The sequence below is a fragment of the Sciurus carolinensis genome, chromosome 14 (genome assembly GCF_902686445.1).
Source record: "Sciurus carolinensis chromosome 14, mSciCar1.2, whole genome shotgun sequence".
In the NCBI taxonomy this organism is placed as follows: Eukaryota; Metazoa; Chordata; class Mammalia; order Rodentia; family Sciuridae; genus Sciurus; species Sciurus carolinensis.
Window position 1 is genome coordinate 33,766,502 of NC_062226.1, and position 12,696 is coordinate 33,779,197.

General features: G+C 54.3%; 1 protein-coding gene across 6 annotated transcripts in view; it reads left to right on the forward strand.

Moving 5' to 3' along the window:
• The window catches only part of Tbc1d2 (TBC1 domain family member 2), a 46,717-nt gene that overhangs the window by 30,297 nt on the left and 3,724 nt on the right, over positions 1 to 12,696 (forward strand). For 5 of the 6 annotated variants that reach the window (XM_047525503.1, XM_047525502.1, XM_047525504.1 and 2 more), the window contains 5 exons: positions 2,605 to 2,715; positions 4,119 to 4,306; positions 5,629 to 6,105; positions 9,623 to 9,743; positions 12,155 to 12,340. In XM_047525503.1, the coding sequence (XP_047381459.1) occupies positions 2,605 to 2,715; positions 4,119 to 4,306; positions 5,629 to 6,105; positions 9,623 to 9,743; positions 12,155 to 12,340 (1,083 nt within the window). Of the gene's footprint in view, positions 1 to 777; positions 803 to 2,604; positions 2,716 to 4,118; positions 4,307 to 5,628; positions 6,106 to 9,622; positions 9,744 to 12,154; positions 12,341 to 12,696 lie in introns of all 6 variants that reach the window. The other variant, XM_047525507.1, reaches the window with a different exon arrangement.

Here is a 12,696-nt window from a genome sequence, read left to right on the forward strand (position 1 = left end):
TTTCAAGAATGACATTTTTTTTTTCTTTTTTTTTGGTACCAGGGATTGAACCCCAAGGGTGCTTAACTACTGAGCCACATCCCCAGCCCTCGTTTGTATTTTATTTAGAGACAGGGTCTCACCGAGTTGCTTAGGGCCTCACTAAGTTGCTGAGGCTGGCTTTGAACTCGTGATCATCCTGCTTCAGCCTCCAGAGCTGCTGGGATTAGAGGTGTGTGCCACCATGCCTGGCCAAGAATGACAGTATTGATGCTATGGCATACACCTAAAATCCCAGCCATTTGGGTGACTGGGCCTCACAAGTTCAAGGTCAACCTTGGCCATTTAGTGAGACCCTGTCTCAAAATTTGAAAGGACTGGGAAGGTGGCTCAGTGATAGAGTGCCCTTGGGTTCAATCCTCAGTGTGCCCCCAATCTTGGCCAAAAAAAAAAAAAACAAACAGTCTTGAATATCAAAGCTGGGAAATGGGGACAGTAACTGTACCACCTCTTGAATGTCAGAGCTGGGAAGACTCAGCAATCTAGTCTGCCCACTCATTTTCTGGTAGGGACAATGGAGTCACAGAGAGGTGAGAAGCGGCAGGCATGCAGTAGACCCAGGTGTCCCCTTGCTAGCATAAGGGCCTTGTCCACGAGCATTTCCTGGGGAGAATCCCCAGGTTCCTTCTCCCTGCAAAGGCAGCCAGGCTTTCTTCCCCCAGGCCTCGCTCCCCTCGCTTCGCTGGTGAGTCACGTGGCTTTTCTCTTCTCTGAGGTCTCTCTTTTTCCTCCCTACAGTTCTGAACCAAGAAGAACACTCAAGGTAGGGGCACGAGCTGAATGGGAGGGCGCTGCCCAGTCACCACCCCAACCGCTGCTCCAACAGGCGCTCACAGCCACCTGCCAACCCAGCACTCTCTGCCTTCCCTAGAGCCGGAAGTGGGGCACCTTATGTGACAAAAGCCCTATTTCCAAAGCCTTGAAAATACCTGTCAGCAACTCTAGACCTGGGATGAGGAAGGGAAGGTCTCAAGGAGGCTGGGAGGGACACTGGAAGCCATCCAGGCCACAGTGAAGACCCTCCCAGCAGAGGGCAAAGATCACCTGGGGGCTGCCCATGTGGCCTGTCTCTGAGGGTGAAGGGCCACAGGCCATGAGCAGTGCTGTTCCTGTCACGGTCACTCAGGGCCTGTCCAGGGTCAGCCCTGTAGCAGCACCTCCCCTACTGACCTAGCCCAGCATGCAGCCAGAGAGAGAGGGCTGGGCCACAGGAGTGCCTGGGACGTGTTAGCTGGCTGAGCGTGCGCAGTGTTGAATGGCTTCTGGAATGTCCTTCCTGGCAGAATAAAGACAGAACCACGGCTGCAGCGCAGGTCCCTGGGCAGACCCTCCCAAAACTTGCCCGCCTCTGGTACACCCCAGCAGAGGGCTCTCACTGCTTCCTCGGGACAGTGCGCAGAGGGAAACCGCTACGCTCAGAGCTGCTCCTCAGCTCAAAACACCCGGGGCCCAGATTTAAGAAACAACAACAAAAAAGGTTTATAAGTAAGTTATAGTGTGGTTGTCCATCATTAAAAATCATCCCTGGAGCTGGCAGGGTGGCACAGGCTGTTTGGGACATTGAGACAGAGGGATCATAACTACAAGGCCAGCCTGGACAACTTAGTGAGACCCTGTCTCTTATAAGAAAAAGAAGGGGGCTGGGATATGGCTCAGCGGTAAAGCACATGCTTAGCATGCTTAAGGCCCTGGGTTTGAGCCCAGCACTAAAAAAAAAAAAAAAGAAAAAGAAATTACTGGGAAACTTACATAGCGACATAGAACAATATTTACAGTGACACTTCTTAAAAAATTGTCCACAGCATGATCACAAATATTTGATAGAATGTATTACTTTTAAAAACAAATGCTGCCGGACATAATGGCCCACCTGTAATCCCAGTGGCTCAGGAGGCTGAGGCAGGAGGATCGTGAGTTCAAAGCCAGCCTCAGCAAAGGTACTAAGCAACTCAGTGAGACCCTGTCTCTAAATAAAATGCAAAACAGGGTTGGGGGTGTGGCTTAGTGATAGAGTGCCCTGAGTTCAATCCCTGGTACCAAAAACAAAAACAAATACTATGAGCACTTGCTGTATTCTGTCCCCATATTTGGCATTATCTGTATTACCATTTAGCATCCTAACTGCCCATACGGGTGGTATTTGCCCCTTTTACAGAGGAGGAAACAGAATGGTCAGGGACCTTCCCAAGGTGCAAGAGCCAGGACTTGAACTCCAGCGTCACACTCTTTACCACAGCATGCTGGGAGCAGAATAGCGAAGGAGGCTATGGGTAGTTGTCTTATTTCAGACTTCCTTTTTTTCTTTCTTTTTTTTTTTTTCCCCAGGCCTTTCTATTTTTCAGAAAATAGGGTCTCCTGAAGGGAGACAGGGTCTCCTGAAGTTGCTTAGGGCCTTGCTAAGTTGCTGAGGTTGGCCTCAAACTTGCAGACCTCCTGCCTCAGCCTCAGTCACTAGGATCACAGGCATGCGTCATCATGCACTGCTTAGATTTCCTTTTGGGATGACTCCTCAGGACCAAGAAGTATCTGTGGTCAACTCCTGAAATGCCTTGCTCTCTCCTCCAGGATGACATGGAAGCTTACCGGACCCAGAACCGCTTCCTCAACTCTGAGATTCACCAGGTCACCAAGATCTGGAGGAAGGTGGCTGAGAAGGAGAAGGCCCTGCTGACGAAGGTGCCAGGCGAGAGCTGTCTGACTGTCTCCATGTCCTGCCACGCTTCCAGTCCCCCTGCTGACCCTTCCACTCGTGCTCCTTACCCGGCTGCTCTTTCTCTGGACTGAGCCCCTTGGGAGCAGTGTGTTTCTCCTCCAGCCCCTGTGGTCTGGCTGAGCCACCCAGTCAGTGGTGCTTTGCTGGGCAGCTCTGGGGAAGGAACATCAAAACCAATAAGCTTGGTCACTGCCCCAAGGAGAGTGCAGACCAGTGAGGGAGTTGAACTCAGCTAAGGTGTTCTTGGACTCAGAGATTCTTAGGGCCAGAGATAGGAAGGAAAGTCAAGGTGGGCTTCCTGGAGGAGGTGTCCTCTGAGTTGTGCCCTAAAGGCACATTGGTGTTATCCAGCAGTGGAGAAAGGCCTCCCAAGAAAAGAGCATGTGTGGTAAAGACTTGTGGCCTGAGAGGCCTGAAGCAGAGCTGAGGAGGAGGAGGAGACAGGGCTGAGTAGATTTGAGCGGAGAGGTCCTGGCCCAGACTGATGTTCTGAGAAGACGGCTGTGGCTGCTGGGCAAAGGGTGGGCTTTTGGAGAGGACCTGGACGCAGGGAGGCCAGAATCTGTAGCAGAAGTCTCTGAGAAGGCTGCTGGTGCCAGAACACAGGAAGCAGCCTAGGGCCTGGGTGAGGGTGCAGCGGTGGGAGCCAGGGAGCAGGTAGGAGAGCAGGCTCCGGGAGGTGGGGGTTGGGCTTGGGCAAGTGCTCGGAGATGCCGACCTGGCAGGTATGCAGCGAAATCGGGGCCTTGGCCATGGGGCTCCATGGTGCTACTCTGGTCATGACAGTGCTCTGAGACAGATTTCTGCTGTCCCCATCTCATAGCAACAGAAAACAAGGTCCAGAAAGGTCACCCAACCTGCCCAGCACCATCTGGCTTGTACAAATAGAAACAAGGATTCAAGGCGAGGAGGATGTACAGAAAAGACTAGGTGGAAGGGTGCTGTGCGTTGGGGGAACAGAACCTGGTGGCACAGAGGGCACAGGGCGGCCTCCCAGCCACACAACCTGCAGAGAGGCCCTGGGGAGGCTTTGCGGATCAGCCCGACTCCTCCCTCCAGAACCTTGAGGCTCTTACCCACTGTGCATGTGAACAAGCTAAGGCGCAGCGAGGTTAAGGACTTGCCACCGGCCACACGGCTAAGGGGCTGACCCAGAGTGGGACTGCAGGCCATGCAGGGCCTGTGCCATCCCTGCCACGCCCCAGCCCTGGCCCTCCCTCGCTTCCCTAGCCTCCTCGGTACCCACTGGACTCAGGGCCCATCCTTCCCTACGTGTAGGTCCCACAGAGGGGGACCTGGAGAGGAGCCGCAGGGCTGTGCTGCCTGAGCCGAGCAGGGACCTGACCAGCTGCCCCTCCCCCTGCAGTGTGCCTACCTCCAAGCCAGGAACTGCCAGGTGGAGAGCAAGTACCTGGCTGGGCTGCGGAGGCTGCAGGAGGCCATGGGGCCGGAGGCCGGCGAGTGCTGGGAGCTGCTGCGGGAGCTCGTCCAGGAGGCGCTGCAGTGGGAAGCCAGCGAGGCCTCGGCTGACGGCGTGGAGCTGAGCCCTGTCAGGTGAGCCCAGCGGCCTTGGCGCCAGTCCTGCTGACTGCATGGGTGCCACGCGGTGGTCACCTCCTCTGGCTCCAGATACACCGTGCAAGCCAGCCCAGGAGAGCAGGCTCAGAGGAGCCACCCCTGGCCGGGGCTGCCAAGGGCATCGCTGCAGCTGACATAGGGCTCTGGCGGCAGCCCCACTTCCTCCCTGACATGTTTGTCAGAGACAAAAGGCGGGAGATAAGTCAGCTGCCTCCTCAAGCCAAGCCCTTGCTGAGCACTGGACATGGGCAGTTACATGTAACAGATGTGGGCGTGACTCTGCTTATGGGTCCCTGAGGCTGGGTGGCCCACTGACAGAAGCTGGGCTTTTGGGTCAGACATGGCTTTCATTTTTGGGGGGTTGTGGTGGTGAGGATTGATCCCAGGGTCAGTACCACTGAACTACATCCCAGCCCTTTTTCTTTTTGTAACAGACTTTAAGTTGCCCAGGCTGGTCTGGAACTTGCAGTCCTCCTGCCTCAGCCCCTGAGTCATGGGGATTGCAGGCATGTGCCACCACACCCAGCAGACCTGGCTCTCTTGCTGTGTGACCTTGGACAAGTCACTTTCTTTACCTTTCTGAGCCTTATACTCATTCCCTGTAAGGTGTGGGCTAAGACTTGCTTTGCAGGGTCATTAAGACTAACAGTGCTGGGCACAGTGGCACATGCCTGTAATCCCAGTCACTTGGGAGGCTGAGGCAGGAGGATTGCAAAACCAGCCTTAGCAATTTAGCGAGCCCCTAAGCAACTTAGCAACACCCTGTCTCAAAATTAAAAAAAAAAAAATTTTAAAGGGAGCTGGGGATGGCTCAATGGTTGAACCCTTCTGGTTTAATCCCCGATACCAAGAAAAAAAAAATTGACAGATAGCATATGTAGTGCACATAGTGGAGGCAAATAAATGTTGAATAAATGAGAGGCCATCTGGAATGGGCCCCCTACCTCCTCCTGTCATTGGTCAGTCTGCCCCCTCATCCCTGCGCTCACTGGCTGGTGAAGGGGTCTGCATCACCAGCGCAGCCTCCTTGGCCGCAGGCTCCTGAGGTAGTTAGAGGGCTGTGTCTTTGGACAGAGATTAATCACCTCCCGAGCACTATGTACCAGGCACTTCTAGGCTCCAGCAGTTTACAAGAGGACCTCACTGGGTCTTCAGGAGGCTGGGCGGGGCATTTTGGGAGAAGTGGAGGGGCCTGCCCTGCCCTGAAGGCTGAGCCTCGAAGGTGGGCAGGAACCTGGCCTGGCCGTCCTCCAGGGCCAGGCCCTGCAGGTGTGGCTAACACGGGCCTTTCTTGGCAGTGAGTATGATGAGTATGGCTTCCTGACGGTGCCCGACTACGAGGTGGAAGACCTGAGGCTGCTGGCCAGGATCCAGGTGCTGGAGGTGCGCTCCCACCACCTGCTGGCCCTCGAAGCTGTGGAGCGGCCGCTGCGGGAGCGCTGGGCAGCCCTGGACCAGCTCTCACCCTCGGCAGAGCTCAAGCAGCTGCTGCGGGCGGGAGTGCCCCGAGAACACCGGCCACGCGTCTGGAGGTGGCTGGTCCACCTCCGCGTCCAGCACCTGCACACTCCTAGCTGCTACCAGGAGCTTCTAAGGCGAGGCCAGGCCTGCGAGCACCCTGCTGCCCGCCAGATCGAGCTGGACCTGAACCGGACCTTCCCCAACAATAAGCACTTCACCTGTCCCACCTCCAACTTCCCCGACAAGCTCCGCCGGGTGCTGCTGGCCTTCTCCTGGCAGAACCCAGCCATCGGCTATTGCCAGGGCCTGAACAGGTGAGCCTCCATGCTCGGCGAGGGCACACCCTTGGCCTTTCAGAGCACTGCTGTCTTTTCAGGGCCTCCAGGAACCTGGAGACATAAGCCCAGGAGGCCTGGCCCCACTGGACAGATAGGGTCAGGCAGGTGAGAGGACATGTTTAAGACAGATGGGCCAGAGCCCCAGGTTCCCCTTCTGTGCTTCCTGATTTGTGCTTGGGAGGTGCCACTCAGAGAGCCATCAGGAGTGGTCCCCTGGAGTGTATGGCGAGGGCCCAGCTCACATATGACAGAACTGGCCTGGTCAGGGAGCATTTGCATTGGTGCAAAATCCACTCGGAGGAACCCAAGGAAGACAATTTATAAATGGTACAGGGAACTCAGGGAAGCCAGAGGGAGAAGACAGAGCTGAGGACCAGATGGCCCAGCAGGGCCGCAGTGCTGCAGAAGCCCAGGTTGGCATACGTGCTGCATTCCCTGGAATGCCACCCCAGAGGCAGTGTGGCACCACGCACTGCCCTGCAGCTGCGTGGCCTCTGGACCCTGCCTTACTCCACCATCTGCCCCACTTCTCTTGGCAGACCAGCCTCTGTTCACTCATTCTTTGGGCATTAACAGCCCATCGAAGTTGTCAGAGTGGAGCCCTGGAGTCGCGGGCTACAGCGAGGCTTCCCACCTCGCACCCTGTGTCCTTAACCCTCGTGCCCGGGTCCTGTATTCCAAAGAAGGAATCTGAATGGTGCCACCTGGATTACTTTCCACCTCTGGTCCAATCAGCAGGGGCGGAGAGGGGGACTGGGGATGAGGCTGGGGCTCCCTGGATCACAGGGCCATCCCCTCCAAAAGTGGAAGTGGGGCTTTCATGGACTCCCCATTATCTCTGTAGAAATCGCCTAGTCTTGAATATTTCCCAAAGCAAATTTTGACTCAGTTTCATTTAAACACACATATGTTTGAGTAAAATTTACAAAAGCCATTCTGCTCTTTTTTTCTGAATAGGTGGTGCGTGACATTTATTTAACCGAGAATTGACATTCGGCGTGTCCTTAACTCAAATTTGAATGTCTCCTAAGGGTACATATTTTCAATACTCTTATTTCCACCCTAAATTTAGATGAGATTGAGCATGTATACACACAATTACTGAGAATTCAGAGTTAAACTCTAACAGGAATGCCTCTCAGTTTAAGCCTGAGATTTCATGTTATTCTGCATGTCTGCTACAGGTGATGACTTAGAAATTCTACTCATTCACTATCAGCTGAAAAAAAGCCTGTCAATTGCTTATCTGCTTGAACATGTTAAAATCAAGAAGGAACAAAAATTGCAAAGCCTTTTTAAGAGCAGCTGTGAAGGGAGCTGAAAGCCATGGGATTAGTATAAGTAATGATTTTTCCATTTCTTAAAAAGGTCAGGTAGGAAGCAACACTTCCTGAGGGTGCTGAACATACCTGACATCCTTTAATCCTCATGAAACCCTATGAAGTGGGCACTGGTGCCCCCATCATCCAGGCAAGCCAGGGAAAGTCAGAGAAGCTGAGTAACCTGCCCAGAGCCTCACCATGCTTGGCATCTGGGCCAACTCCCAACCCTGGACACTCACACCAGACCTGCCCACCACCCACCCTCACTCAAAGTGGGAACCTTGGCAGGTGATGAGCTGATGCCACCCTGAAACCTTTTCTCCTGATCAGACGTGACCTCTCTGAGATGGAATCAGCCACATACAGGGCTATCGTGCTTTGGAGTGCAATTTGTGCCAAAGCAGGAAAAAGTCCAGTGGCCAGGGAGCCTTGAGATCAACCTCACAGAAGGAGAGAAGCTCCCTGAGTGGAAGGAGGTGGCACAGGCTGCTTCTAGAAGGCGGATGGGAACAAATGAGGCCAAAGGAGGGAGATACCCAGAGGGTACTTTTTACTATTTCTGTCTGCTATTTTTACCTAATTTGATATGCAAGCACAGATAATTGGTATTCAGGCAAACATCGTGCTATTGTTTTAAGTAGAAAGTTAAGTGTATTAGAAAGAGCCTGTTCTAATGTGGAAAGTGCAGTGTATTCTTTTGGAAGCCCTAATCCCAAACTGTACGCCCTTTACTCTTGCGTGAATTGCCATCTAGTGGCAGAAGTTGGAAATGCATGTGTTGTGCCACCACGCCCCACCCCCACCCCATGTCCCAAGATGACATCCTGCTTCTAAGGCAACAAATCCAGCCTGTTTAGATGGTGAAGATAGAACACCAATGATTTAAAACCAATGTAGAGCAAACATTTTAGAGTCATTTCCCTGTGAAAATATGTGGCATCCTTTCAAAGAGGCCTGTTCTTCCCCCTTCAACCCACTTCCCCTTTGCAGGCCTCCTTGGGCCCTGTATGCCTGAGGGTGGAGCCTGGCTGGAGCCTAAGCAGTGAGCAAGTGCAAGTGGGGACCAGCCTCAGGTAACTGGCCTTCTAATGTGTGCTGTGCAAAATTCTAAGCCAGCACTGGCAGCCAGCTCCTGGACTGACATTCTGAGGTTGTTCTATCATTGGCGGACTGCGTGCAATCTTGAGGCAGTCCCTTTTGCTTTCTGGGCTGTTTTCCTATCTGTGGGTAAGGAGATTGTCTTGACCAGAGGTAGCCAATAGGAAACAGCTGCCTGGAGGCCTATCTTGAGGCAGTGTCTTAAGTAGCCTCAACTCAGTGGAAAAGAGCACCATGATCAATTAGTTATGTCTGCTCTGGGCATAGGTAAGGAGAATGTTGCCATGATCTACTAGTTATGTCTGTCCTGGGCATAGATAAAGAGAATGGCGGCAGACATACCACACATTTGCTATCTTTTGAGTCTCAGTCATGACTCCAGAAGTTCTGAACCTCAAAAGAAGGTGGAAGTCATAAGTCCAGTCCAGTAAGAACCCAGAGAAGCATCACTCTCTGCATAGTGACATAGGCTCCATGACCCACAGTGTTACCCTGGGTTGGTTACAGTCACACAGGTTCTCCTTGGAGGATTTCCCAGAGGCTTTCTGAGGTAGTGTGCCTCTTAAGCCTCCAAAAGAGTCTGCAGCAGGCAGCATCCCCCAGGTGGCTTTGAATATGGGACCCTGTGTTTTCATAGCATCTTAGAGAGTAGGGTCCGTGGAGGATATTTGGGGAAATGCATACTTGGGTTGGCCCTGGATGTGGCCTGCCAGCAAAGGTGGAGAAGTAGAGAAAACAGTGCTTCTCCCAGGAAGACTTCCCTGCTCAGCCCCGGGGCTTGTCCCTGTTTCCCATGACCTCACTGGAGCCTCCTGAGACGGGGTGGTCCAGGAGAGAACTGTGTTGTGCGCTGGTTTGTGCCAGACAGCACCAAAGGTTGGCTTCTCAGTGCCTGATGACCCTGGAGGTGGGTATTCCCTCGCCTTACAGAGCCGAGACTGGGGCTCAGGGAGGGCGTGTACAGAGTCTCAGCTTGTGGACGTGGAGGTAGGACAGCTAACATGTATAGAGCTCGCAGTGCGCCAGGCACTGGGCCAGACGTCAACTGTGTACCTGTGTTCGTCCTTGCTCAGGCTGGCGGCTGTGGCTCTGCTGGTCCTGGAGGAGGAGGAGAGTGCCTTCTGGTGCCTGGTGGCCATCGTGGAGACCATCCTCCCAGCCGATTACTACAGCAAGACACTGACAGCATCCCAGGTGAGCCAGGAGGGAGGGGACGTGGCAGCCATGTAGGCCAGAGCCCTTGAGTTGCTCCTGTAAATCAGTGAATCCTGGGAGAGTTGGAAGTCTCCCAGGCCTCCATTTCTCTGACTGCACAGTGGGCCAGTAGCCCTTCTCTGGGATACTGGGAGGTTCTAGCAAGCTGTTGGCCTGAGGAATTTTGGGGACTCTGCCCAGAGAGTAGACTGCTGTTAGTCCAGTGGTGACATCATGTCACTGGGAGAGGTAGAAGCAGATCTTGTATCATTTGCCATCTTCCAGTCAAATTTCAGAACACAGCAGGGGTTGGTGGCACATGCCAGTGATCCCAGCCACTCCAGAGCCTGAGGAAGGAGGATTCCAAGTTAAAGGCCAGCAAGGGCAACTTAGCAAGACCCTCAGCAGTTTAGCAAGACCATGTCTTAAAATAAAAAATTTTAAAAAGGGCTGGGGATGTAGCTCAGTGGTTAAGTGCTTGCCTAGTATGTGCAAGGCACTGGGAGGCAGGCTGGAGGACGGGAGGTGATGGTGACCATTCCCGCTCATGTTTACTAGTGTCCACTGAGCAGCATGGCTACCTCCACTGTCCCAACACCCCTCTACTGCTCTCTGGCCCTGTGGTCAGACAGCGCAGGGTCCAGGGCCCTGCCCCTCTGCTGACCAGTTCTGTGGCCTTGGCACATGGTATCACCTCTCTGAACCCCAAGCTTGCCTGCTCTAGAATGGGAAGAAGGTTGCTTGTAGGGCTTATTAAGAGGCCTAAGTGCAAAGTCATTCCAGGCCTCCCCTCGCCTCCACCAGCCTTGCCTACTGCCCACCTCCAATCTGGACACTCTCTACTCGCCCTTCCTCTCCCTCCTCCTCGTAGACTGCCCACGCATGTGAAGGGCAAGACTTGGAGACTCAGGTGCAGCTCTGGGGAGAGGAGTGAGCCTGGGGAGTCAGCAGCGAGGAGGTGGGGATCAGGTAGGGGTTGCATGGGAGGGAAGCCGGCTCAGCTTTACCCTCCTCAGATAAAGGCAGGCTGGTTCTGCTCCTTGATGCCCTCCGGGGTCAGGCTCCTTCTAGATCCCTGTTCCGCCATCCCTGGCCTGGCCTAGGTGGAAGAAGCAGAAGGTGAACAGTGGAGCTGGCTCCCCTTCCGGCAGCTTCCACTTAGATCTCAAGTGGCCCTCACTGGGGCAGGGGCTGGGAATGTGCCACACCTCAGCATCTCGGAAACTAAGGCACATTGTGTCACCAGGGTCAAGTTTGCTCTTTCTTTTTAATTTCTTGTTATGGAGAATTTTCCACATTAAAAAAAAAAAAAAAAAAGTGAAAAGAATCCAGTGCACCCCGTGTGTCCAGGACCTGCTTCCCACAACCGTCAGCCCAGAGGCCAGCGTGGTCACTCTCCTCCACCCGCTCCTCCTGCTTTGACCGTCGTGGAGTAGACTTCAGCAGCATGCCAGTTCATCCGTAAATCCTCCAGTGGCTTCCATGGCATCTGCCCACTTTCTGGTTTGTTTGGTTGATGTTTTTGCCAGCCCAGGGATTGAACCCAGGGCCTCGCGCCTGCCAGGTTGGTATTCTCCCACCGGGCTACATCCCCGGTCTCCAAGGCGTCACACAGCCAGCTGGCAGATCTGAGCCGCACACTTGGCCTCAACTGCTGTTCCAGGGTGTGGCTCAGGAAAGGCAGAGCTGCTGAGTGTTTGCCATGGACACACCGAAGCCTGTGGGATCTTACCTGGGGTGAGGGCTGAGCAGCCACAGCCCCAGGCAAGGAGGAACAAGAGGCTCATCACAGAGCAGGCAGGGAACCGTAAAGAACCATGTCTTAGAGCCAGAGAAGAGCCAGTGCCAGGAGTGATCAACACCGTTCAGTGAACAAAGGACAGAGGCAGGACAGTGACTACCAGGGGAGGTCACTGCAGCCACCACCCTGCAGCATCCCACCTTGAAAAGATTCCTCGGTGTCCAGTGTAGCATTATGTGACATCATGGCTCCTGCCAATACCTGCCCCTGGACCTTGCCCCACACATCCACCAAGCACCTAAGGGTCAGGCCCAACAGTGTGGAGAAGCAGCTGCAGGTGTCAGCTGATACACGTTTAGGGACGAAGCTTCCATTTCACCAGGGCCTGTGTTCAGTTTCTCTGAACCACCAGGAGGATCAGCTGGATTGAGGTGGCCAAGAACTAGCCAGCCCGGGGACCTCCATTGTAAAGCCTGAGGCTCCAGCCTGGTGAGCTGGCCTGTGTTGGGAGCTGCAGGTGACATGCAGCTGCACCTGTGTCCCCACTCCCCAGGTGCTCCGCGCTGGGCAGAGCAGGACCCACTCGGCACTCCGGGCTTGCTGTGGACTGCCTGGTCTGAGGGGCAGGGAGGAAGGGCTGCAGGCCATGGGCCCTCTCGCTGCCTTCCAGGTGGACCAGCGGGTGCTGCAGGACCTCCTCTCAGAGAAGCTGCCCAGGCTGATGGCCCACTTGGGGCAGCACCGTGTCGACCTCTCCCTCATCACTTTCAACTGGTTCCTCGTGATCTTTGCGGACAGTCTCATCAGTGATATCCTCCTGCGGGTCTGGGATGCCTTTCTGTACGAGGGAACCAAGGTAGGGTGCTGCTGGGGCTCTGAGCTGGTTCCTTCACCCTCTGGCCTTGACTCTGCCCTTGGGAAAAAAAAAAGACAGTGTTCACCTGTCAGCTGTTGGGGACATCTGAGAGCGTGGCTTTGTAGTTGTAAAGGGCTGTGAGCACATGAGAGGAAGGGGCACTTCTGCCTCTGAAGATGCACCCTGAGGTTGCCCAATCTCATCTTCCTGGAGAGGGAGCCTCAGCATGACTGGGGATGTACATCCCCTGCCACAGTCACCCAGGCCCCTCCTTCCTTCCTCCTGTGGCCTGTGCAGTCCTGAGGGGGTGGCGCCTGGGTCTGGATGAAGCCCTGCCCTGACCTTGTTAGGAGACC